This window comes from Prosopis cineraria, unplaced genomic scaffold (assembly GCF_029017545.1).
Source record: "Prosopis cineraria cultivar Desert tree isolate PC_DT_omini unplaced genomic scaffold, ASM2901754v1 PC7, whole genome shotgun sequence".
In the NCBI taxonomy this organism is placed as follows: Eukaryota; Viridiplantae; Streptophyta; class Magnoliopsida; order Fabales; family Fabaceae; genus Prosopis; species Prosopis cineraria.
Genome location: NW_026555338.1, coordinates 35,627,823 through 35,655,062, shown reverse-complemented (window position 1 = coordinate 35,655,062; position 27,240 = coordinate 35,627,823). Strand labels below are relative to the sequence as shown.

General features: G+C 36.9%; 5 protein-coding genes across 7 annotated transcripts; 3 read left to right on the top strand and 2 right to left on the bottom strand.

The window, feature by feature from the left end:
* Positions 1 to 52: 52 nt before the first annotated feature.
* LOC129316360 (fasciclin-like arabinogalactan protein 21) lies at positions 53 to 1,911 on the top strand. Its single transcript, XM_054960742.1, has 2 exons — positions 53 to 159; positions 446 to 1,911. The coding sequence occupies exon 2, from the start codon at positions 483 to 485 to the stop codon at positions 1,533 to 1,535; it is 1,053 nt and encodes a 350-aa protein (XP_054816717.1). The 5' UTR covers positions 53 to 159; positions 446 to 482; the 3' UTR covers positions 1,536 to 1,911.
* A 3,218-nt stretch (positions 1,912 to 5,129) lies between these two features.
* Positions 5,130 to 7,430, top strand: LOC129314810 (putative F-box/FBD/LRR-repeat protein At4g03220). 2 transcript variants are annotated; one of them, XM_054958242.1, is made up of 3 exons: positions 5,130 to 6,277; positions 6,640 to 6,822; positions 6,937 to 7,430. In XM_054958242.1, the coding sequence occupies exons 1-3, from the start codon at positions 5,237 to 5,239 to the stop codon at positions 7,237 to 7,239; spliced, it is 1,527 nt and encodes a 508-aa protein (XP_054814217.1). In that variant the 5' UTR covers positions 5,130 to 5,236; the 3' UTR covers positions 7,240 to 7,430. The 2 variants fall into 2 exon arrangements, with proteins under 2 accessions (XP_054814217.1, XP_054814218.1); XM_054958243.1 differs by lacking the exon at positions 6,640 to 6,822.
* A 179-nt stretch (positions 7,431 to 7,609) lies between these two features.
* On the bottom strand, positions 7,610 to 10,740 carry LOC129315289 (indole-3-acetic acid-amido synthetase GH3.5-like). 2 transcript variants are annotated; one of them, XR_008594433.1, is made up of 4 exons: positions 10,334 to 10,740; positions 9,301 to 10,208; positions 8,044 to 9,098; positions 7,611 to 7,936 (listed from the first exon to the last, which is right to left on the bottom strand). XR_008594433.1 is itself a non-coding variant. In XM_054958894.1 (3 exons), exons 1-3 carry the CDS (start codon positions 10,708 to 10,710, stop codon positions 8,512 to 8,514), a joined length of 1,872 nt encoding a protein of 623 aa, XP_054814869.1. In that variant the 5' UTR covers positions 10,711 to 10,740; the 3' UTR covers positions 7,610 to 8,511. The 2 variants fall into 2 exon arrangements, 1 of the variants encoding a protein (XP_054814869.1); XM_054958894.1 differs by having other exon boundaries at positions 7,610 to 9,098.
* A 7,844-nt stretch (positions 10,741 to 18,584) lies between these two features.
* LOC129314917 (calcium-binding protein KRP1-like) lies at positions 18,585 to 19,206 on the bottom strand. The gene has a single exon (XM_054958396.1). It carries the CDS (start codon positions 19,043 to 19,045, stop codon positions 18,698 to 18,700), a length of 348 nt encoding a protein of 115 aa, XP_054814371.1. The 5' UTR covers positions 19,046 to 19,206; the 3' UTR covers positions 18,585 to 18,697.
* A 4,232-nt stretch (positions 19,207 to 23,438) lies between these two features.
* Positions 23,439 to 24,616, top strand: LOC129316068 (zinc finger protein CONSTANS-LIKE 1-like). Its single transcript, XM_054960318.1, has 2 exons — positions 23,439 to 24,101; positions 24,255 to 24,616. Exons 1-2 carry the CDS (start codon positions 23,592 to 23,594, stop codon positions 24,429 to 24,431), a joined length of 687 nt encoding a protein of 228 aa, XP_054816293.1. The 5' UTR covers positions 23,439 to 23,591; the 3' UTR covers positions 24,432 to 24,616.
* The last annotated feature ends 2,624 nt before the right edge of the window (positions 24,617 to 27,240 follow it).

Below are 27,240 nucleotides of genomic sequence, written 5' to 3'. Positions count from 1 at the left end.
CAATATTTACTTTGGCTACTACATGCTCAACCCTCTCCTTTGTTTTAGTTCTCCAGATGCCGGGAATTAGGAAATGGGAGGCTTCTGATAAAGCAAAAAAAAAATTTTGGTAAAGCACAGGAGGTTACAAGTTCATAATACGGCCAGCTGCTGGCCATGGTGAGTTGTGACTGACGGTTGAAGCATCCGTTTCTGCACTAACCAACCACCGCTAAAATTTAATAATATTCATCCTAAAACATTTAATATGACTTAATTATGGCTTTTCAATACAATCATTGACATAATAAAACTTAACCGGGGGGGGGGTCATTTGTATACTACTCTCCGTTTCAGACTCCCGGTGCCAGCAAGATACCGAATCTCGTTTTTCTTTTCCCGCCAAAGAGAAACGAACAATACATCAGAATCAGAATATTAATCCCACAATTATATTCTCCTGCAGCTTCTTCTGTCCCTGATAGTATCTTCATTGAGGTTCAATGGGGTCCTGTTGTACTCGTTGGTGTTCAGTCTACTTTGTCGTCTCTGTAACATTGGCAATAATGGCAATTTCCCTGGCGGAGCATTTTATTTCCAGCAAGTCAGACCAAGATGCCATCTCGTTTGCCCATGAAGTCTCGGTGAATGCCCCCAATGCTCTCCGCCGAGCGGGATTCAATGTTATGGCCGACCTTTTCCAGCGGTCTCCTCCATTCTTCCTTCCTCCACAAAACTCAACCTTGTTTGCCTTCAAAGACTCTGCTATCAGAAACACCTCTCTCCCTCCATTGCTATTAAAGAAGATGCTTCTGTTCCATACTTCTACCTCCATGGCTTCGATGGAAGACCTCTTAAAGAAGACCCAAGGAAGTTGCATCCCAACCCTGTTTCGTCACAAGAATGTAGCCATCACCAAGATAGACCCCGGACAAAGATTAGTTGAGATTGATCACGCGTTGATATCAAGCCCTGACATATACCTGGGAAACCAAATTGCAATTCATGGCGTTCTTGCACCGTTTTCTTCCTTGGATTTTCAAGATCTGCGTAAGGGCTGGAATTCTGTTCCCCCAGTTTCTTGTCGTTTGAACTCTGGACAATATTCTGCTTCTTATGAATTCAAGAACACGATTGGCTGGAATCGGATTGTTCAGTCGCTCAGTTCAAATGGATACGCTTCATTTTCGATCGGATTGCATTCTGTTCTTGACAGGATACTAACAGATTCAATGAGCTATGATTCTGTCACAATCTTGGCTCCTCCAGATTTGCCATTGATTGGATGTCCATCATTTTTGCTTGACAGAGCTGTGAGGGTACATGTACTGCCACAAAGATTTACATACAAAGAACTCACTTCTCTCCCGGCTAGGACTTCGTTGAAGACACTCATGTCTGACGAATATCTTGAAATTGAAGGAGTTCCAGAGTTCATGTCAATGTTGGTCGTTGACGGCGTGGAAATCGTGGCGCCCGACATTTCAATTTCTGAGAAGTTCGTAATTCATGGAATTGCTGAAGCTTTGAAAATGGACGAGCTTACCACTACATGAAGATAAAAGGTCAACAGTTGGCAAAGATGTCTTTGCAAATTCAAATACCTAGGGAAAGCAAATCGACTCTCTGCTTTGCACATGTGTATTTTCAATTCATAGAAACGTTTCCTGGTTGAGGATAGTTAGGTTAGATTAGATCAAGTTCTCTTGAGTAATCAAGGGAAAAGCGATTAATATCGATTGCAACTGTAAGCATTTCAATAGTCGAAGAATCGCTGAGCTTGAACCAACAGAGTTAATTCCTTTCAACAGGCCGAAGTTTGGGCATCAAGTTTCGTCCTCGATCAAAGACACCCTGGCCCATCTAGTTTTGTTATTGGACACGCAATGAATGATCTTATTAAGAAGAACTCTTCTGCCACGCTCACTTCTTCGATCGAATTTCATCATACCTTTTGGGGCCAACAATTTTCGTTGTAACCTATGGGCCATGGGGATTGGAATGGGTTTGGGAATGTTGGGCATTTGGAGGCATGGATCCCAAATTATTCGAGTTACTCGAAAATGAAGATTTCATTCATGTTACCACTTACCAGAATTGTTGCCAAAAAAGAGAGGAAGAAGTTGGCCTAAAAATTTAGAATAAGAAATGTAAACTGTTAAACAAATTTAAATTGGCTCATATCATATTCATATTCAGAAGTAAAAAAAAAAAAAAAAGAGAATTTCATTAAAGGCCATTGATGTAACGAAATTTCAATTGAAGCCCAAAAAATTATGAATGTTCACTGCAAGCACAAATGATTGAAATGAATTTTTTTAGTGAAATGACCAAAATTCCTTTCAATTATAATTTGTAACATTCCAAAAATTAAAGATCGGATTAAATAAAGTAAAAGAGAGTAAATGAGTTAATTAATGTGATGTGTGATCAAAAGGGTTTAATGAATGATTTTGGTTGTGGTTTTAGCCCTAAATTTGGGCTCAAATTGAAGTCAAGTCCCTTGGGCATCAAATAAAGGAGACATCTAAGGAATGAGTATTTTGTGCCACATGTTACAATGTAATGTGCAACACATCTACTGTGAGACACAGGTGCCCATCCACAAATGAGAGACCTCTCTGCACCATGTGTCACAGTGCATGGTTGAAAATATGCAAAAATAAGATTGCAATAAAGTGGGAAAGAAAGAGGAAGAAATAGGGAGGGATGAAGGATTGAGGATTCGCTCTGTTAGGGTTTGCAATTTGTAGGTTTTAGACCAATTTCAAGCCATCCTATACCTAAAGTAAGGTTCATAAACTCCTTTCCTCCTTTCTTTTCCATTTTCATGAGAATTTGAGCTAGGGTTAAAATGAAAAAAAGTAATTTTCGATCTATATAAGTTATGGGTCTAAACCTAGTGAGTCAAATAGCGTTAATGAGAATTGTTTAAGTTGTTTAAACATAGTATTAAAGATTTTATAAGTGCTTGGTTGGTGAGTATCATAAATGACTAAATTTTGCATTTATAAAGGTGGTTTAATGGCTCATTAATAACAATGTGAGCTATAAGAACCTAGTAAATACAATGAGTATGTTGAAAAGTGAGAAATTGTATTTTATGAGTTAGAAAGGTTGAGTAAAGTGTTGAAATTACTCTAATAAGGATATTAATGATTATCCTTGTGATAGAATTGTAGATTAATTAATTTTGATACCATTTAAGCTTGAGAGGTAAACCTTTAACCTCCAAAAATTTGTATTTTGAGAGGTAAATCTATAATCTCTAAAAAATTTAAGGTAACCAAAGAAAAATTTAGTTTCTATAATTTTTTATTAATTAATTAACTATTGAATTAATAATTTGAAAACTTATTGAGTGTTTGTAAATCCACTTGATGCAAATTGTGACAAATTATATATTGCGTGAGAAATGTGCTTGAAAACAAGAAAATGACATGTATGTTGTATACGTGCTATTGATGGCGTTAAATGAGAATTTGAATACATATAAAAATGAATAGCATGGGATATTGTGTATGTTGAGATAAAGAGAGTATGATGGAGATTATTTGTGATTGTTATGATATGATGTGATGTTGCCATTAGTTTTTGCATACCATGTGCTAATGTGTGTATGGTGTGATCATTTTGGCAGGAGTTCGCCTTGAGAGAGGAGTAGTATAAATTCCACTTGGCAATGACAACTTATTACCATTAGAATCAAAAGTTAACTAGCTATCAATTTTTAAAATCGAGAGGTAGCTATTATTTTGTGATTGATTAAGGACTGTCTCACTTATTCTTTGAGAGACTTAAACCTAACAAGTTTTCCACCAGCTTATAAGGAGGCTAGATTAGGAATATGACACTCCATGATTGTTAATATTGAAAAAAATTGTGGATCACAAATGAGTGGGTTAGCTTTGGCCAAGTAGCTTCTCACAAGTAAAATGCTTGATTAATCCGAGTTATGGACATAACCATTAAATAGCCACCGGTTTCATATAAAAAATATCAGTAGAGTATAAGGATGACATTGATCATGCATTTAATATTTTTGATGACATTGTTGTTATTATTATGGATGGCATGATTTGATAAAGGCACATGATTGTTATTATTTTGACCTCATATAAGCATCATTGTTAATACATGCTGTGCTATGAATAATGTTTTTGCCTTGCTATGTGATTGTTAGTATTATGGTCGTAAAAATCTTAATTTTTGGATATAAATTGTTACTGAGAGTGTTTTTAATTTTGAAAACTCAGGATCTCACTTCTGTGAATTGTACAAACTTAATAATCCTTTTGGGGTTAGTGCCTTAATTACCTTAATTTTTGAGTTAAATGTGGATTAATAATGATAACCTTACATGTTATTTGGAGAATTTTACATAGTTAATATTGTTGGGATAACAAATTAATTTACAATTTTGGCAAGTAACATTTCTAAAAGAATAAATCAAATTATAGTTTTTACAAGTAACATTATTTGAATAACGAGTGGGTTACAGTTGTTACAAGTAAATAATTGAAATAAAAAATTAAGTTATGATTTTTACAAGCAATACTAATACTAATAAAAGAAAAAGTCAAGTTACGATTTTTATAAGTAACATTATTAAAATAACAAGTCAAATTATAATTTTTACAAGTAACGTTATTAGAATAACAAATTAAGTTACGATTTTTATGAGTAATATTATGAGACATTGAAAATAATAAAAACAAAAAAGTTATATTTATTTAAGTGATACTTACTTGTAAAATTTATAACTTAACTTATTATTTTAATAAAGTTACTTGTGAAAATGTAAGTTGACTTGTTATATCAAATGCTTATTATAATTAAGGGACATTCTAATTATTTAATTAAGAAAATTTAATTTATTTTAATCATCCGATCTCATGGTAAAATTTTAAATTTTTTTTGAATCTAAATTAAAATTATGTCACGTCCAAAAGCATTCAATGGAATTCTCCCTAGAATAGGATCTGGAAACTCGTATTTGCATCTCTGCCCTTCTTAATCTTAACTAGAACCGGCACATGGGAATGAATTATTTAAAAAAAAAAAGTTAAGAAATCGAGGTGCCGAGTCTTCAGAGTGATTTGATGAGTTTCGTGATCCACAAAACAGAAATATTCGAGTCTTAACAGACTTGGTGCCCAAAACCGAGTTTTCTCCTTGAAAAGTTCAAATCTGAGAGACTCGAAGCATAAAGGAAGGAAGGAAGCAATAGAGTGGAGGAAATGCGATAGATGGATCCATGGAAACGAGATCCACGAAACGCAGGAAAATTTCAGAGTTACTCGGAAATGACAACGTCGAAACTAGGATCGATCGTCTCAGTGATCTACCCGATGCTCTACTTCATCACATCCTTCTCCTCCTTCCAATCAAAACAATCGCGCAAACCAGTGTTCTATCCAAGAGATGGAGGTCCCTTTGGATCACCTATCCCGATCTCGATTTTACGACTCTCGATTCCTTGCTCGTTTCTTCAATCAAACACTTAGAGCCTCATCTATTGACCGCGACACAATCCCGAATCATCAACCAAGTACTCTCTATTCGTGACAAAAACACGGACATTAGGGTTCTCCGTTTTCGCGCCACCATAAGTTTCTCTCTATTAAATTGTTTAATTCGTAACGCCATCAGGCAGAATGTTAGACAGCTTGAAGTTGAGGTGGGTACAAAAGATTATTTCAACTTTCCCAGGTGTGTGATTAGTAGTGAAAGTTTAAGGACATTGAAATTAAAATCACGTTATCCAGGTTTTCGCTTGCCTCCGGCTTCTGTTATGAGGGATGGCTTCAAGTCTCTACAAGCACTGTCTCTATCTCTCGTTATTTTGTACAACCAGCCATTTCTATCTGATCTGTTTTCTGATTTGTCATTTCCTTCCCTGAAGAAGTTGCGCCTTCGTGCGTGCGTTGGATTGAAATCCCTTCATGTTGGATGTCGAGCAATCCAAGATTTAAGCTTAAAAAACTGTTTTCATCTGCAAACTTTGGACGTGTCATGTGCAAAACTGGAAAGGCTTAGAGTAGTAGATTGTTTTAATTCGTACAGTGAGAAGAGTTGGGTCAGAATTAACGCACCGAAGCTTCAACATTTCATTTGGGATTACAATAGAGTGACTGACAATACGATTATTGAGCATTCGAAATTTTTGCGTGAGGCCTCCATCGGTTTCTTCATATTACCTAAAGAATTTAGCATGGGCAAGCTTTTAAGTGTCCACAATTTGTTGTCTGGACTATCTCAAGCTCATTCCTTGACTCTTGAAAGCCAGTCCGTTGAGGTAATTTTTTAACAGTCTCTTTCGGTATAAAGTTAGTCAAGTCTTAATTTCCTATTTTTCTAAACTCTTCTATACGTATGCATCTAAGTGCATGTGTGTGCTTGTAAACCTATATATATATTCCTTATGCTTATTGCTTCAAAACTAGGTTAGCCTGTCTTGACAAAACTGGCGCTTCATCTATGACAACTTACAAGATTTACGACATATATATTGAAGAGACCATGAACACCTAGCTAGCCAAAGTGACTGAGAACCTTAGATTTTGTTTGGCCAATGTCCATTGTATTTTTTTTTTTGAACGTTCTTACATTCCTTTATTCATGTGACAATTGGAGTCCCTCTCTTTAATTTGATTGCAGATTTTGTCGAACAATAAATTTTTTGCGATGCATCTTCAGCCATTTTGTAATCTTAAGTCATTAGAGTTGCAAACTGTTCTCAACAAAAGTAACGTCCAGGGATTAGCGTGCGTATTCACAAGCTGTCCTACACTGCATACTCTGATTCTTAGGATCATTAATGATTATAAGACTGAAAGAAAAGTGAGTTGATTATTTCATGCATAATTTTTTCTATGTTTTAATAAATGCTTGCTCATATTAAGTACACAGCTGGTGCGAAGTTTAATTATGCTGCCTCTCGACTATAAATTTCAGCAATGGAATAGGGACTTGTGGGACGTGACTAGCACTGAAGAAGAACAATTCTGGGAATCTCAGATCCAAACACTAAAGTCGTTTCTACAACACCTGAAAGTGGTGAAAATTCACGGGTTTCTAGAATGTGAGGATGAAGTTACGTTAGCAAAGTTTCTGCTCAAGCACGGAAAGGCCTTAGAAGAAATGATATTATGCGGAGGACGTTGCAATTCCAGAGATTCTCTGAGACGACAGAAAATCAGGTCGCAAATGATGGGGTTTTCTCGGGCTTCTTCTAATGCGAAACTGGCATTTCACTAGCAGCTGTCTTCTCGGTTTGTGCTCCTGATTTTGTTAGAGTTTAACTTTTTTCTTTCAATAAGTCTTTGCATTTGAGATCCCACGGAATGAAGCGGGGATAATTTTTTTTTGGCAAAACAAACAATATATTTGTTATTCCACGAATTCGAGCCTTTTCTTGTAATTGTAGAGTTTAAATAGAAGGAAGTTTTAACTAGGCTTTCGTAATTTCTTAGTACTTGTACGTTGTGAATGTATAACTAACTCATGGCGACAAGCCGAGTGTAAGGTAAAAATGTTTGAAAGCCTTTTTACATGCAGATTATTTATTCAACTAAAAATCATAGGCTAATTCGAGTCATGGAAGATGCGTATGATGACTCCTTTCATTAGCAATAAGCTGAAGGGCTGATAAAAATTAAACTAAATGAGGAAGTTGCCCCTGAAACATGGGAAGACTGTATTTTTTTTCCCCAACCCTTGAAGATGGAGCTATGCGCCCAATCAATAGTAAGGTTTGAGGTATGTGTACAGTAAGTTGATGAGGTCCCAAACAGTCCACATTTTACACTGCTTTCAATGTGGATTAGCTGGCAAACACATATAAAGTTGGGGGGAAAAAACAGAGAGAGAATTAGCAGGTACCGAACCCTCCAGTGGGATAGTGCTACTTTGCCGCATGCAACGATTGACTTTCGATGAAAATTAAAGGTGTCGTCTGCCATACATAACAATGACACGTAATTCAGATTTGATACATGCACTGTCCCGTATTGGGAGAATGACCAAGAAAACGAGTCTAGAAAGATACAGAATTGACCCTACCTTTATCAATCCTCTTATCAAGGTTACATAGTTTAATTGAGAAGCAGGTGCGAAGAAAAGTTCATCTCATACCTTCACCATGGATCTAGCCCTAGAGTCCACAAATACAATCAAATTAGAGTTTCGATCAATCCAAAAGGCGATGGGCAAAGAGAGAGATCCCTAAACTAATCTAATTGTGCTTTAATTTCAAACGCGGAATTTAGCTGATTGAAATGGAATGAAGTTACTATTCATCCATGCAGAGTAATTAAAAAAATATATATATACTGCACGCGAACCCCTTAAACCTTCAACTGAATTTTAAATCAACACTTGAAAGACAGCACTGGCTGCATACATATGCATGCCCCTACATATGATATTCTACTGCTCGGTCGATCACACAACTAAATACCAATTATCAAGCTCAACATGTCTATTAATTTAAGCTCGCGCGCCTTCTCAAACGTACGTTAACGTTTGTTTTCAGTCGAGGGTGCACCACTTCCTATGCCCTGGAGCCCACTTTGGGCATTTCGGACTGAAGTAACTTGAAACAACTTTGGAGTTCAAAAGCTCTATAATAGGAGCGTATGTCACACATCGAGGAGTTTTGTACTGATTAATGGATGCACCCATGCTCAGAGAGAAGTCCATGAGCTTGTCAAATGTCCCATTCTCCACTATCCTAATCTCTAGAGGCCCAATGGACTTGTCAGAAACTCTGCCTTGGCGATACACACTGTTGAGTGATTCTTCAACTGCAAGGCAACAATCCTCAAAAACAGAAGGAGGGATTGAGGTTTGCTCACTCGGGCCAATCTCCCAGTATAAAACATAGTGGCCTGGGATAATTGAGGTGTCCGCACAGCTTGTGTACTCTGTCAGCGATGCACCAAACTGAAGAAGGTGATTAGCTGCATTCTTCACAGCATTTTGGAGCTCAACTTCATCCGTCTTGTCAGAATCTATGCTCAGAACCACATTCTTTCGACATACGAAGTTGAATTGAGGAGCCTTATTCTTGAATCCAGTCACACGCAGTATATCCCCAACCCGATACCTATAGAGGCCTGTGATAGTGCGGTAATATTCAATGAGAACCTCAAGAACAAAAAGTAGGACCAAACTTTAACTTGTGCGTTTATTATCTCAGTTCTTGAATAATACTGCATGAAATTAATTTTATTGAAAAACTTGATAACAAAACGCTTAAGAAAAGTATCAATTTTATCCACAATAATCTTTCATTGCTGTATAGAATTGAGTTATTACCTGAATAGGTGGTAACTACAAGCTCATATTGTTGACCCAACTTCACATCTACGAGATCAACTAGTTGTTGGTCTGGGTGAGAACCTGAGTTGGCAAGCCCGTTTTTCTTGTTAAGAGGCAAGAACTCAAAGTAAGCCATGGAAGGGATGAGGGTGTAAGAGACCTCGCTTGGGTCACACAAAGGGTTTAGGTTGAGACCAAAGTAACACTCAGAAGAAGCATACATGGTGCACACCAGGGGAAGACTGTTACTATAGTAATCCAGAGTGGGAATGTATTGAGACATGGTTCCTGTGACGATTACGTCAACATACTTGGTGTTAGGCCATAGCCTAGGAATGATACCCTTCCATGAGTCTTGGACACATTCGGCTTCTACAAAAGCCGCGAGGTGGGGATTTGGCTTGAGTAATTTCATGACGGCCTCTCTCACTGAAGGGTCAGTGATTTTGGGGTCTATTGTACCGGTTCTGATGTCATTACACAGGGAAACCCAATGCTTTTCGAGGAACTTGATAGCACGAATAAACCCAGAAGCAAAAACAGCCCCAACGCGAAGGACTTGATCGTTTTGACAAAGGCCACAAAGCAATTGGGAATACATGCTTTGGAAGGAGTCAGGGCAGAGAATGGTCTCGTTGGGGCTGGTGTAGTTAGTGTGGGGATCAAAAGGCCTGTCTTTAAAATGAGAGCTTTTGTAGTAGCTGGTTAAAACTGGACGAGCTAAAAGTCCTCCCGGAGTCTTAGCTTCTGATTTTACGAACAAAAAATACATCCCTTTGCCCTCGCCCAAACCCTCAACATATTGGCTCATCACCGGCATCAAAAGGCTATAAAGCAACGCCCTCCTGTCCAGCTCCTCTTCGATCGTCGGCATTAATTTTCTTTCTCCACCAGATGTTCCAGAGCTGCATAAAATACAACAGCAGCATCCGCATACCATACGGATTACATGATAAGCAACTGGAAAAAAGAAGTACTGAACGAGGCAAGGAAAAAGTATATATATATATATATTTTTTTTTTCACTGACCTAGTCAAGAACTCTGATATGGGTTTGCAACATAAAATCGGGGACGTGTCACCATTGGCAATACGATCAATATCCTGTTTTAAATCGTCATAAGAGACGACGGGTATGAGCTTCTTGAAAGAGTCGGCGTCAGTACGACCATCAAGACCATGGCGTTGGAGGTACTCAGCACGGGCACTGCGAGAAAGGATCTCAGCAAGGACACTGGTTTGAATGTCATCGGCGTTGCCGGTGACATCCTCGATGTATTTCAGGGCTCTCTCACGGCTAGCCTGGGCGGCGTTATTATGAGCATTGGCGGCATCATGTTCAAGGCCATTCGGGTTATTAGGAGCCTCGGGCATGGTGGGTATACTGTAAGAGAAATCAACAATCATATATATGAAAGGAAGAGGAAGGAAAGCAGAATGAGGTGAAGTGGGTTGGAAAAGAAGGGGAAAGAAGGAGGGTATATATAGGGAACAAAGGGAGGGAACAGGTTAGAAGAAGGAAGAGGGTGAAATGGTAAAAAGAGTAACTGGACGAGGGGGAACCGTAGGGAATGGAGGGTGGGAGAGCTGGGTACACGGGTGCATGTAGGACGGCTGTTGTTAACAAAACCGGCAGCGGCTTCCGTGAGTTGATTTCATTTTTTATTAAAACCAATCGGCTGCTCGGCTTCTCTCTCGCGCGCCTTTTATTCACCAACACCCCAATTTCCTCACCCGAGGCTCCAACTTTCTTCTCTATATACTCAAACTTCAACGTCACTTAAATCCATATATATGCATATAATTTCGTCATACATATGTTTTGTGAAAGACGTAAATAATGATGTTTCATAATTTCAATCATTTTGGTGTACTTGGAAAAATTTTAATTCTTGAAGGTCGGAATTCTGCCCTCGAGAGGTTGAATTTTTTATGTATACATCAAGTGGTGGAGGATGAGTGAGGTCAACATAGACTGATCCAAACTGAGCAATTAATTATACAAGGATGTTGAAGTGGAAAATGAGTGATCGATGTTTCTGCAAAAGTACTTTTTGTGTGATATTTTCCCCCCAAAAAGGCTCGGAAAAAGAATGCTTGTACGTAGGGTTTTCTGTATTTGCTTTAGCTTCACTCGATATAACTGCCTAACTATGGGGTTCAAGCGACACCTACACATACAAGTGAAATGAATGAGAAAAAGTTTTCCAATGAGAAAAGCGATGGATGAGGAGGGTGGATATGAGAGCTTTGGTATCTGGTGCTACTTTAAGTAATTGCATATTCATTGCGCAGCCATCACTGATCATGCACTCTCTCTGTCCACTGCTATGTGGGGTTACTTTCATTTTGAATTTGCAAGTCCGTGTTTCTATCACTCCTTTCTTCTCTCTGCTTTTTGGTTTTGACAGTGCAGTAAGGTTTCATATTATTATAAAATTATATGGCTACGCGTGGCTAAGCTGGCTTCAGGCGAACTCGATGATTTTGAAATTTGAGGTCGGAAATGTGGGTGCAAATTAGGTTCATGCCTGTACGTAATACTCGAAGCTTTTTTCCCCGCATATTAATTATTGGGAGCTGTAGGGCTAAGTCTCTTTATATATTCCAATCTATAGTTTATTACTTGCACGTCTTTTAAACGATCCTTTCTTCCATGTTACAAATATTTGAGGAGTCCAATATATATTGGTTTTGACTTGAGTTGCAGTCGAGGGGACATTATGTCCAGTTCTTCTCGACGAGTATTATCTATATAAACTTAATTAAACTAAAGGTTTGCACACGAGCAAAGGAGGAAGACAGCTATATATTTTACCATGTTATCAAATAATCTGCTTTTTTATTCTACACGATACGAGGATCAAACTGGAAACAGAGAACCATTGTTTTCCGATCCAAGCAATACTGTTAGAATAGTTTCATACTGAACTTGACCACATGAATGTCATGTGCCACTATTTTTTTCTCCTCGTTGAAATTCTTGCAAGGACTACGACCTTGTAAGAGGACTCGACCACATGAATGTCATGTGCCACGTACGTCTTGTGACCCTGAGTATATCGAATTATTAATCATTAGAATCGCCATCAATTTTTTCAATTATTTTGATTGATTCATAATAAAGTTGTTTTGAATTTTCAAAACTTGACATAATTCTTAAAATTAATTTGATATTCACGAATAATATAGGCATCTCCCACGAGTTATCCAACTTTGAGTTGAAAATAAGAATGGGGGGAAATGAGGAGGCAAGAAGGATGGGAAGGAGGAGAAGGCCAGAAAGGCCTTGGCCCTATGAAACCTAACCTACATGCTTTTAAACACCGCAGCTGTAAGGAGCTCATGCAGATATATAACCAATCATGTTATATTCAATTCTATGACCTTTGATCGTGTTCACATGGTAGAAAGATACGTGTAACTTATCTGATAATGTCAGTTGCAAACATGTACAAATATCCTTATATGACACTTTAGTTGAGAGTATGTAAACAGTACATAGAATGAGTTAGCGAATAAGCATGATGAGAGACAGTAAGAGCAATGGGTGGTTGAATGGAACATAGGGGGAGAGGGGAGTGCTTAAGGGTCTATGAGAAGGATGAGAGTATAGGATTAGGGAGTTACAGTGAGGTGTTGACTTTAGGGTGGTCCCGGAGCGGCCATGTCTCCGGCTGTCTGCTTCGCGCGTGGTAGAGTCACTTTCAGAGGCCACGTGTTTTACAGAAGTGAGATGTTCCCACACACTCACCCGTTTTTCCTTCGGTCAAAGTCCCTAAAGAATGAAGCTTTCTTGGGCTCCAAATTTGCGACTCATAGGAGGGTGCACCGAGGCAGGGACTTTGCCTTGTGCTTGGGGTTTTGGGATTGGAAGAATTACATAGGAGTTTTGTATTAAAAAATTAATTATTATAAAGTCTATTAATAATTGAATTAAACTGTACTAATAACATAATTAGATGTTAATATAATGTTTAGTCTAACTATCAATAAACTTTATAATAATTAATTTTTTTATATAAGATTTGGCTGTAATTCTCCTTTGGAGATTTCCACCTTCTCACGTCTCCCTCACTCACTGACTTTGAAGAATGTTTATTACTACGGGATTACCGTTTCTTTATTGCTCTGCGCGTTCAGCCTTCAATCCCTCCCTCAACCTTCGAAAACATAACTCTTCAGCCTTCTGATATGACAGAATAGTACTTGTTATAATATATACTGTGTGCTGATATCATCGCTTCATTTTAATATCAGGCTCGTCGTCTTGCGTGCCCTCAAGCCTAGTTTGATCTTAAAACTAACTATACATGTTCCCATTTTCGGCTAAACAACACGCTAACCTATCGTTTCTCGGATAGAATCGTCTCTGTAAACGTGTTTACGGTTCGTTGAAAACTATATGTAGCTAGGAAAGTGACTCTAGATTTAGAAGCTAATTACAAGTGGAAACACAAAAAGATGTTTCCCATGTGGCTGAAGCTTTAGCTGCTAAAACATTATATACTGTTAATGAAACTTCACTTAACCCACTAACCGTACTTAATTACTATTAAGAATAGACAGCACCACAAATGTCTGTGCAGAGCACTCCGGAAACCATTTGCAACTCCTGCAACCAACCTATAATTATATTGCGCGCGCGCGCATACACACAATATGTAAACAATTATATATGGAGTACGGCGTTTGGTTTTCCTGATCCATTAGTGATGATTTATTCTACTTACAAACAAACTTGGAATGATCGATATATTTTGTGGTTTCTTTGCACCCATTAGCTAGTCAGTCGCACGATAAAGTCACATATATAGTTTCGTGTTCCCTCAGGGTTGTGCAAAACTCCATGGCTTCAAAAGTAGTAGTTTCACAAAAAGGACACAAGTGTCGGCATGGTACTCGCAGGCTTAGCTGCTCATGTCAGAAACACACATGAGGTTATTTACCGGCATTGATTGAATTTTCTGTGATAATGTGATGATGGCGCTGAAGTCACAGATCAACAATTACCAGAGGCAGTGTGATGTATATCGACAAAAAGGGAACGACTAGAGATTGATTAGATACTTGTGTGTTAACCAACCTAGAATCCCTATAGATCTTTTCTTTCGTCACAAAGCACAAAACTCAGGCCATTGTTACTGAATAATATTCGCCGAATCCAACCAAACGGAACAAAAATAGGTTCATCATTCCTTTCATTAATTTGTTGATGACAAGTTGTGCCAAGCGTTGAGCCACTCTGCCCGTCTTTTCGTGTAACGAGCTTGGCTTACAAGTGGGACCTTCGCTCTTGGTCATAACCAACCTCAGCTGGTTGACCAAGAAGCACGCTCGAAGTGTCACTTACTGTCTTGCTAAAGATGATGAAATGGTCGAGACATTGCGTTTCCAGATTACTTTTCCGAAGGATTTTCCTCCTTTTGGCTTAACTTTCCAGAGGAACAAGAAAGATAGATAAAGAAGGCCAGGAAATATGGGGAGCACCACATATTAAGTTGACGACACGAGAGAGTAGCCATACGCAAAACAAAGTCTGTTTTCCAGATGCTAAAGGTGTGAGGGATGACCCAATTTTCCAATACAAACAGTACTCATCACTGTGCATGTGTCGATCCCCAGATGTTGCAGATAGCCATGTGATGTTTATAGCTTGTTGAAACAACAGTGCTCGGGAACTCGGGGGGAAAAGTTGAAATTATGATTGGAAAATGTAAAGGAAAACAAAATAATGGGGAGGAACATGATGAAGAAGTATAGGGAAATGGTATGAAAAGTAGATGACACAGCGTAGCAGGGAATGGGTCCCTTTGCACACTGATTTAAAAAGAGACCTGGGTTTATGTCTACCTGATCTTTATCCCCACGATCAAGAGAAAGGTAAGGAAGAGACATTATTATGTTCTTCTTTGTGGTACCCTTTTGTCCCTTGCGCAAATTTTAATCTCACCAAAGGGGTAAGGCTTAATTCACGTCACAGGATACGAGTCACATGTATATTCCCAATCCAGATATATCAAATTATAAAGACGCGTATGTTATGCGCTTGTCATAGCCTGCGAATTTAGAGGGATGATCAGGGTAGGGGACCTGATCTTTCGTTCTCCGCTGGACCACATTATCACAATGATCGAAGTGCAATTTTGGGCAATTTCGTGAAGAAAGGAAATTAATATATACATGGAGTTTTGTGAGCCACTTTAATTTATTATGTGGTTAACATGATTACACTGATCTTACACGTCTTCAACTTCCCATACTTGATTATGAAGTCACTGTGTGGAGCGACTCTCTCTCTTTCATCTAGGTCTCCGAATAAATACGTGGGACAAGGGATCATAAAACTTCATGGCATACAGGGTATTCTAATAGGCCTCTGATCGATCGACGGGATCAACATTTTCCAACTGCATGTGTTTGTCTCTGTATCGTGTCTGTTTCAATGAGAACTGTGGACCACTTCACAGGATCAGCTATTCTAACTCACGTCGGCTTGAGTTGAGCTGCGAGTTCCCTACCCCCCCCCCCATCAACAAACTCCTCTTATCCCCACCTGCACTAATTCGAGCTTCTATTTTGAAGAAATTTATGACTGATAACGATTTCATATAGAATTTTATGATATGATAAATGTACCATACGATTCGTTTTATAGGACTCTATTAGAATGACCTGATATTTCATAATATATAACATACTTTGAGAAGAACAATGATTCTTTAATAAAATGGACATGACAACACCCGTGGTTCAAATTAGGGAGGTGAATGAAGTTTATTAAGTCGTGTTTGATTTTATGTTTACGAGTCACACCTTTCACAGGCTACTTTATATTGAAGAGACCGGCAACAAACCCACGAGAACATTTCAATACGTAAATTTGTTGAGATTCTCAGGAAACTTCATCGTGTATTATGGGATCAGATTCCCAAAACTCGTGGGAATAGGATTCTAGCCCACCATACAGATCCAAAAATTTATTCTCCGATCTTCTTCCCACACACTAAACCAGCAAAAAATGGGCGCGCATAGAGCATGTTAAATATACTTAAATCTATCGTACTGCTTGGCCCCAAAAAAAAAAAAAAAAACAGGGAGAGAGAGACAGAAGAAAGGAAGAAACTGAAAAAAAAAAAAAAAGTACTCCCTCTCGTGCTATTTATAGGGTAAAGTGAAAAAAAAATTAATTTTATTTATAAATCACATCATTAAATTTTTATTATAAATTTTTTTTATCCTCCATTAAATATTAGAGACAAAAAATATATTATTGAAGTATGTATATTTAATAAAAATAAAGTTAAAAATGATGAAATTTTAAAACAAAATTAATAAATTTTAAAATTTTTTTAATATTAATGAAATATGTTGAGAGTGATTTATAAATGGGGCTAGAGCACTTTTATGCTGGAATATACATACATAATTAATAGAACCAATTATTCTTAGATGTGGGTATAGCACTGGGAAATGATAAAACATGGTTTAGTAGTTGTCAGCGTAAGATCCTAGGAAAAGTACTGCATCATGAGGGGCGGAAAAGGGCGAATGTAATGGAACTGAAAGCGTCATCGCCTTTAATTCTTTATACACACGAGTGCTTTTTGTTCCCCAGCTTTACCCTGTTTGTAATGGCAATGCTCCACAGCTTTACTTGCTGATAGAGAAGGGATCTGTCATGCCATGAACAAGAATGACCCCCAACAAATCAGCTCAAAAGAGGATCAGCGCCCTCGACTGATTTTAATATTGGGCCGTCGCCCCGAAAAAGAACTTGGGCTTTATGACGGTTGGTCCACAAAAGTTTTTTCTGCTTGGACAACGCTCTTGAGCCTTTGGCAAGGAAGAATGGATAGGTAAATCCTGCAAGGTTATAATGTTACAGTACACGTGTGGTTCTGTGCGATGGAAGGATTTATAAAAGAATGAGAAACGAGACAGGGAGACGACACGTGGTAAGGGCTAATGGTTCAGGGAAAGTTCCGTCCACGCTCCATTTCACACGTTCACCAATTAATGATGAACAGCTATTTAGTTGGTTGTTTTAAGGGAGAATTACAGTAATCGCTCCCGCAAAAAAAAAAATAATCACCAACAAAAATCAATAACAAATTTTATTAAAAAAAATTACATTTTGCATTTTAATAATCCCTCCTACATTAATCTTTATCCGTAATTCTTTTGTGAGCGGAGTTGATTGTAATTCTTTTTTATTTTAAAATCAACTTAACTCCCCTCCCCAAAAAAAAGAGAAACCCCAATTCCCGCATCCTTTATCCACAATCCATTAAACCATGATTATGATCCAGACGTCCTGCTCCATTTCAACTCTGGCCCGTCACGTCCACATCATCTGGATCAACGCAACTTTCTCTCTTCTCTTCTCTTTTTAAAATATTCTTTGCCAACCGTACATTACGTAATCAAGTATAGATGCCGTCCACACGTGATTAAACAGAGAGGAATCCTAAAATGTTTTGTAAGTACAAATTTAAAGAGAAAGTTTATGTTAAAAAATTAATTTATGAGAGTTTTTTAAATTTATAAATTTTATATTATTTATGAGGTTTTTTAAGGACTCATGGTAATATCACCTTATCAAAAAGTTAACGTTTTTGTTGACTTCACCTCACAGCATTTCACTCAATTTTTTATAGATCAAAATTCTTTATAGATAGCTCTTTTCGTAAAACCGACTTCTCAATAAAAATATTAATATAATGAATATAAATTTTAAAAAAGAGTCTATTTTAAAAAATTAATTTATTAAAAAAAAGAGCACCTTAAATTTAAAACCCTCACACCATTTACTTAGAAATGCTGACTGCAAATATTTTCCCATCATGTTATGTTCTATCCCTAAAGTATCAAACTCTGCAAATGTTTTTGTGAGATGCCAGGTGCCAAATGTGACTGAGTTCAAGCACGGCCTTTTCTCACTAGATTATCGTGTTTTATAACCTATTTCCCAACCACGTGCCGGATGATTTCTGATGGCGTTTATACTTTACGCGAATTTTTTGAAGAGTTTTGCTCTGCGTCTCGTCTTCCTAACCTGTCTTTGACTTCGAGCCTGCTTAATTCTGTTTTGCTTTCTCAGTCTCGAGACATTTCAAGTTGAGAAAGGAACTCTTTATGGATGTTAAAGACCGTTCATTTTAATCTAGATTGTGGACGATGACCTCATTTTAAGTAATCCCACTAACTAAATTGAGTTTGATTTCACTTAATGGATTTGATTACCGCGATGCTCTGGTTTTTTACCCGGTGATGATGAATGAAGAAAAAAAGAAAATGTTAGCATTCAGGAAACCAAGCATGAAGACGACGTGGTCTGCCGTCGTCTCTGTTACATTGAGAAAAGAGGAAAATGCAAGGACGGGACAGGAAGTCAAGAGGAAGAGGTGGGGAGGTGAGGTTGAGGAGGGCGATGGAGCCAAAACGAGGAGCGCTGCATTAGATCTGGACTTAATCTGAACATCAAAACGCAGAATTCCAAGAGAGAGAGGGCGCCGTCGCCGTCGAGATCAGCTTTGGCGATCATGCAGAGGAGATCATCGCGCGTGAAATCCTGCACACCAAGGAGAGCAGAGTTGGTCCTCAAGCTGTCCAAGGTGATGAGTCCCTTGCGCCTGTCCATGAGCAGCCGAAACCCGTTACAGAGCTCGAGGAGAAGACCGTGGCGTCCGCGTTTGTGGGCGATGAGGGGAAGGAAATCTTGAAAATGGAGAGCAGCCATGGAAAAATGGGATAAGGTGGTGGGGAAGAAGAGTGATACTTAAAGAGGGGAAGGAGGGAAGGGGGAAGGAAGCGACAGTGAAGAAATGAACCCTGAGGGGATGACAGTAGAGAAACACGCAATTAATGAGCTCCTCGGCTTTGATTCTGCTCGACCGACCGCACCTGCCTCCCTGCTTCCATGCAAGCTTTTGTTTCTGAGTCAAACAAATTTTATTTGATCTTTAATAATTAAACAACAAAGAAAAACGTGGGAGATGATGGTATGGGGATTAAACAAGATGAGGTCAAGGAGCATTTGACTGGTGGCGGAACAAATCGGAGGCTTCCTTTTGGATCCGAAAAGCACCGTCACCGCCGTGCCTTTCCACCTCCACCGACCAACCCTCTCTCTTTTTTCATTATGGAGTAACCTGTCTTTCACACCTTCATGACTTGCGACAGCTTCATCCAACGTTCGCTCCCTCACGCAACCCATGTGATATGAATGCATTTCCATACCTGCCCTCGAAGTTCCTCCAAACTCCTGTTTTCCGTCGAGGTGCTCTCCGCCTCTCTTATCCCCCCAGCCCATTTCACCGAAACCATAATCATGCATTATCGTTGATATTCCCCGTGGAGCCCTTCCCTCGCAAAGGACTTGGCTTTCCGGGAGGGAGGAGTCTCTCCTTTTTCTTTCCCTCATTTTTTCTCCATTTACTCGATCTTTACCATTCACACCATTTTGTCAAATAATGTTTTTAATTATAAAATTAATAAAAGGTGAAGATTGGAAAAGTTGAGAGATAAAGGGAAAAAAAAGAAAAAAAAAGGAAAGACCCCTCCCAAGCTTTCCTAGTCCCCCGTATTTTCATTCGCTGCACCTCCACTAATCCCATGCAGATGTAATCAATTTAGATTTAACATTTTTTTATTCATTAAAATATCAATTAATAAAAAAATTAAATAAGTCTGCTAATAATCAATCCATATATTATTGATCTAATCTGAACAATTTTATTTTAATATTAATATTTTTTTATAATTTAATAAACTGACCTTCAGATATTAAAATTTTTATGAATTTTTAATTTGGTGATACAAATCTAGACTTTCTAAATTGTTGATCAAATTTATTAAATTTTTATACTCTTTATAAATATATTTCATTTTAATAAATTAAAATTAAAATTAAAATTTCGACAGTAGATTTCTTTTTTTCATAGGAAAGCCTTCAAATTCTCGCTTTGCAAATGCAAACTACATTTGTTTCCTAGCCGGCAAGTTTGACAAGGTTTCGGAGTTCGAGTCTGGCATTTTGGCAACCAAAATCGCCTCATTTTAAAATTCCTTTAACCCCCGTGGAAACACCTGCGACAACCTCTTCACTGCTATATCTGGAATCTCGATCTCCAGGAAGTCGCCTCTCAAACAAAATTCACTTCCTGTGCAAGCGTATCAGCTACACGCATACTATTCAGTTATTTATTTGAATGGATGTTTTATTTGGAGAGGGAATGATCCATATGCATTCGGGATTCCTCGTGGTCAATATTCCCTGCAGTCAAAGCCCAAACCTGAGCCCAGTCCACTTCTTACAACCCCTGTGCGACTTGAATGAAGACTATTACATGCTTTGGCAGAACACAAACACAGGCGCAACAATATATACTTTCAAATTTAATGGATCAACAGACTTCTGACGGTTACATGAAAGGTTAGGATTCTTAAACGACAGGGTGTTAGCTCGATTATCTTTAAACAGTTTTTTTTTTTTAATTTTCTCGAAAAGAAGGAGAAACAAGCAGGAGAGAGAGGGCAGTTGGAAGGGGAATAGAGGGCAGGAGGACAGGTTCGATGGGAGCGCGTGTGATTCAAATTTGAGCATGTTTTCAGCGTTGTGTGAATAAGTAAGTATACGTGTTGGTCAAAACAAAAAAAAAAAGGAAAAAGAAAGTAAGCATGATATCTCCCCCGGTCCTCCCGCTTTGGACTTTGGAGTTTGGAGGGTGGAAATGATGAGCGTCCCGATCAGGTGACGCCCAGATGGCCTGGTCTCCGTCCGTCAATGAAATCCTGCCACGTGAGCAAATCGGAATCTCCACAACGCTTATGTGCCACGTGGATCGCCTGAAATAAATATTAGAAAAAATATCCTGCGCGAACCATCGAAACCACCGAAAGGATTTCGGTATGGAGTATAGACCACACACAGCTTTTTATTCCCTCGCCAGCGGACACCTGGCGTCCCCTTCCACCACAAACACCGCGCCCATCGCTTTTCTGCTCCTTTCCTCCCCACGCCCGCCCTTCCTCTAATGAAATGACAATTCTAACCCCTTTCACTTCCTTCCTTTCCTTGCCAAGTACAACTTCGGTGGGTTGGATTTTAAAACTCACTCCCTCCGAATTTATTTATAAATTATTTATATCAATTTTATTAATATTAATAAAATAAAAGCATGAAGAATAATAGTAAGTGTAAGTTTAAATATAATTTTAAGTAAAAATAAAAAGTGAATCAATCATGTAATATTTTTTTATCTCTCTATTTGTGAGGGTAGTTTATGAATTTTAATTTAAAATAAAATAATTTTATCAATTAATGATTTATAAAGTAGACCATGTTATACTTTTAAAAGATGATTAATATACAAGATCAGAGGAGTATTAGTTACTGATTTCACAATTAAAACAACTCTTATAAAATTGCCTGTATATTGTTTAGAGTTAAGGTGCATTTTTGTTTATGAAGTATTTTTTGAGAAGCATCCAACTCATTAACATTTTTATTAGAGCAATTTTGCTCTCAAAGTTACTAAAACAAATCATTCTTTCTCTTTTTATCAAATTTTCAACATTAATATCAAACATTGACAGTTAAAAAATTCAATAAAAAGGACAAAAATACTTTATTTTAATAAATTTTAAAATAAAATTACTCTAACAAACACATTAGGGTGCTGAGTACTTATTAAAAAATACTTTAGAGATAAAATACATCTTTACCTTATTATTTTAGTTTAGATGTAAGTTGTATTCCTGGTTTCTTTTCATCTAACTTAAGCTATTTGTTTTCTTTTTCTGTTTTATCTTAATTTAATTAGTCATGGTCTTATTTAATGTGTTTTCAGCAATTATTTTTAAAGTTTAGAAATATTATATAAAATTTAATTTTTCCGTGCTGATAGATTGTGTAATCTTTAAAACTAAAGATAATCCGCGGAAGACCGCGTGGTCAGCCATCACAAAACTATGGATGAATGGCTCTTCTTGTATTTGAAAGATTCTTTTTTCTATGATGCGTTTTCCATCTCACTAGACAGTTTTCTTCAAGTTAAATGCAAGTCCTTCACTTCCCTAAAATATTTCTTCCTTCTTTTCTTTTTCTTTCACCCTCAACTTCATCATCATGCCTAGAGTTAAAGTCGGACAGCACATTATTCTATTTCAACTTTTAAAGGCCATACCAGTATACAGTAGTTGTCTAAAGAATAGCGAAGCGAGGAGGGAAAGACGAGGATTGTTTGGAAATGAATAAAATTTTCTAATTTAATTAATTTAATTAATAAAAAAGTTTACTTACTTATAAAAAAGTTTATTTGCTTTTCAAAAAATAAAACATTATTTCCATACTATCTTTTCCAATAACAGAGATGATAGGATGTCAGGACAAATAAAGGCGGAAAACAAGCATGATCAGCTATACTCCTCAAATCCTGATTATAAATTATTTTTATCAATTTCATTAATATTAATATAAAAAATATATTAAAAAATAAAATTATATAAAATTTTAAATATATTTTTATATAATAAATTTAAAAAATAATATTATATCATTTTTTTTAATAATTTTAAAAATATTTTTAAAATATTAAAAATTCACATCATAACTTATAAATAAGATTAAATAAATTTTACAGGGAATACATTAAATAAACCACTGTTCTTGTAAGGAAAATAAAAAAAAGAAAAATGTTGATTAAGGGCCCGTTTGTAAATATATTTTAGAAATAATTCTTTGTTCTACAAAATAAGAGAATTAAAAAATCAATTCAATAACATATTTTGAACAAATATTTTAAAAAATAAAATATTATTCTGAAGAAAAAAATAAAAATAATTTTTATATATTCTGAAATTATTAATTTAAGAAATAAGAAAGAATAAAAAAATATATTTTTATTATTTTTATGTATTTTTTTATTTTAAAATATATTTGTAAAATATTAATTTTTAAAATAATAAAATAAAAACAGTTTCACACCCCTTACGTCGCGAATCTAATGGTTCAGTTCAGGGAGGCTTCCTGGTGGGTAGGGAGTGCTTGGCTAATTTGGCTTTGCCGAGAAAAATATCAAGTACAGTAAATTTAAGGGCAGTTTCGAGATATAGCGGAAAATCAGGGATTATTTTTATAGGTTAAGCAACGTTGTATTTTCCTTCTCTTCCTCCTTTCTCAAGCTTCACCCGTCAAGAAAGAAAAGAGAGAATTCCGGAATAACGAGACAGGGAGAGAATCAGGAGACCAAGCATTATCTTAGTTTTAATTTTAATGGGAGCAGATGAAGAATTGTGAGCTGTGCAAGGTCCCGGCGAGGACCTACTGCGAGTCCGACCAGGCTAGCCTGTGCTGGGACTGCGACGCTAAGGTCCACGGAGCTAACTTCTTGGTAACCAGGCACTCCAGGACTCTTCTCTGCCATGTGTGTCAGTCCCTGACTCCATGGAAAGCCTCCGGTGCTAGGCTCGGAAACACTTTTTCTCTTTGCGAGAGTTGTGCCAGCGGAATGAAGGATAACGGTGAAGAAGGGGAAGAGAGCGAAGGTGGCAATGACGACGACATAGACACAGAGGAGGATCTCGACGACGACGGAGACGACAACGGCGGCGATGAGGATGGAGATAATCAGGTAGTTCCCTTGTCCTCCATGCCGCCTCCGCCGGCTTCAAACTCCTCGAGTAGCGAAGAGTCAAACAGCAGATGTAATAGCAGCAATATAGTTATTTCTGAAACGGCGAGTACAATATCGTTGAAGCGAAAGCGTGAGGATGCACCGGATCTTGATTTTCAGGTTTCCTTTTCTTTTTCATTTGTTGGTTTGAATTTTAATATAATTTTAGATTTTAGATTTGTTCCTCGATTTCAAATTCATTTTCATGGATTGGGGAAAAGATTTTGGCGTATATGATGGGTAGCGTATTTTGATGTCTGATGTCCAAAACAGGATGGTTGCAATTGGTGGTGTAATAAAGATCGGAAAGGTGGGGAGCTGAGAAAGCGGGTGGCATGGTTAGAATGTGAAGGCGGTGAAGGAACGTCGAAGGAATCGCCGAGAGGTAGAGAGATCGCGCCGGCGACCTTGAAGGGATCTAGCGATGCCAAAACGCCGGAAGCCGTTTGATCGCGAAATTCGGAGTATCATAGCCGCAGGATCGAAACGGTAGCATGATATATTATTACTGAACTATTGACTAACTTCGTCTAACTACAGTCTTAATTTTCGACCATTTGATTGATTGTGTTCTTAATGAACGTTCGTGTCCCAATCCTTCCCAGAAATGAAGAAATACTTGCAGTGACCGGAAATTTTCGTTGCCTTCTTTCATTTTTAGTGTGAATCGTTTTTTCTTTTAAAAAAGAACGAACATTTTTACTTGAAATGGCACTCTTTTTCAGTGAGACTGCAACCTGACTGCGTTTCATCCAATCAAATAATCTGGTTTGATTTGTTTTTGATTATGATTATACTTCACTATTCCTGTCAAAATAATTAAAGCTTTATGAAAACCTCTGGCATTACGAGTGAAATGATGTTGCTCTTTAATGTGACATGGTGAACCAGCGCAACAAACATATTCCAGGGTCACCAAATTATTAAATTATCTCCTAACTTATCGAGCGGTGAAAGGTTTGAGTTGTATTAACTATTAAGATGTCAAAGGATGCAACCAACAATTCTGAAACAAGGAAGACAGAAAATGAGGATGGGGGGCCAGAGGCTGAGAACAATAGATAGGACGATAGAGCTGGAAGGTTTGTAGAAGAAGAATTGCAGTTTATAATTCATATGCAACGGGCTTGTCCCACGCTCAGAGTCCTAGGAGGACGTTTTAATTTGGCAACTTGACTCGCCAGTCCGCCATCTCGCATCATTTACGGCTTATTTTAAGAGAGATTTTCATTTGTTTATTGATCTGACCTCCTGAGCACATTTCTGGGAGCTTATCCTCCTGACCGAAGAAGATTAGGTTGGATAATTATGATTGTTAATTGAAGAAAAGTAATGAATGATTTGCATGATCGCTACTTTAAAAGTCACCGGCTGGCCGGGCATCACAATCAAGCGAGGGGAGAACCTTAAAAGCATAAATCAATCACGAAACTGTACGTGTACTAAATGTGTATTTTAATTTTTTTTATAAGTTATTTTCACATTTCTCATAAATATCAATCCAAAAAATGAAATAAAAATATATAAAATTTTAAACATATTTTTATATAATTAATTTAAAAAGTGATGTTATATTATTTTCTTTCTTTTTATAAAAAATATTTTTTAAATATTATCTAAAAAATTATACTATACTCTTTCGATTCGGTATATAAATTACTTTCTAAAAGCATAATTTGATCCATTTTGTAAGTTATTTGTTGGTAGAATTATTTTATTTTAATTTAAATTTCTCAAATTATCTTTAAAAAATGGGAGAGAGAAAGATAAAAAATAATATTATATAATTAATTTATTTTTTATTAGCAGATTATATTTAAAATTTTATTTACTTTTATTTTTTATATTTTTATTTTATTGATATTGATAAGATTAATAAAAATAATTTATAAATAGAACTGATAGAAATAATTTATAAATGAGATGAAATATATTTTTTTAAAAATATGCTTTGTGAAAATATTCAGAGGAAGAATTTAATAGAGCAGTGATGACTGATACGTGCGAGATTTATGGACCTCAGGAAAGGTTGTGGACGAGGGAGGTTGTGTCAGGAATGGGCAATGTCAGGTCTCGACGATGGGGTGAGAACACGTGGTTAGGAGAGAGCAAGCGAGTCTAATCACATTATTTTAATTTAAGAAGCGCGGAGATGGAACCGACGCAGCTGGAGCAGAGCGAAAATGATTAAACAAGTGTGGGACGGGTCTGAGCAAGAAAAAGAAAAGCACGGAGAAGGCTGTGGTTGTGGCGGACATTCGCTGGGCCGCTGAGCTTGTGTGGTGCTCCTTTCTTCCTTTATTTTTTATTTTCTTTCATCGCTGTGCCGCGCGGGTTTGCCTTCTTCTACCCTTTCTTTACAATCACATAACGAGATCTGAAGTTTTCAGATAATTTTTTTTATTTTTATTAAAATAACAATTTATAATAATTATAAAAATTATTATCAATTTCAACAGTACAGATTGTATCTGTGCGTTTTAATTTACTATTAAATTTAGATCAGCAATGTTAAATCTAAGTAGCCAGATTGGTGATCTAATAAAATTATTAAACTTTTTTTAATAATTTTTATTTTAATAAATATACAGTAAAAAATTTAAATTTAAACTGTCAGATTAAATTTAAATAATTCAAATTTTGTTATGTGGTGCAAAGAAGAGGTAGTGAAGGGAATATTAAAATTAAAGAACAGAATACAAGCGGTGCTATGCACGGATACCCCTCCCTCCCATCGCTGCCTGATTTTTATCATTCCTGATTTTCTGAAATTACCCGTGAAAACGACATCGGAATTTACCCTTTTTTGACATTTACCCTAAAATATTTTCTACCCGTTTTCAGCTAAATTAATTACGACCACATGTCCGTTAAAATTATATTATAAGTGTTTGCATCCTAAATTTGGAAGCCCGGCCCAACTTAACTTAATTGACTTTAAAATAATTATATAAAAAAATATTCATGAAATTTTAGTCATTAAGTCAAGACAATCACCCATGATGAGTGAACATGATGGAGGAAGTGCTTTCTAAATTTAAGAAAAGTGACGATCATGGGGTTTGAGTATCAAGTCAGAATCATCTATAAATAGAGAAGCTCTCTCTCAACAGTCATCATCAAATCATCATCAGCATCAACAAACTAGCAATCTCAAACTCCTGCTACTTTATTTTACTTTTTCTTTATCATATAGTTTTAGTCTTTACTTTTCGTTGTATGGCCGGCATAGCTTGTCACCTATTTTTTTAATTAATGC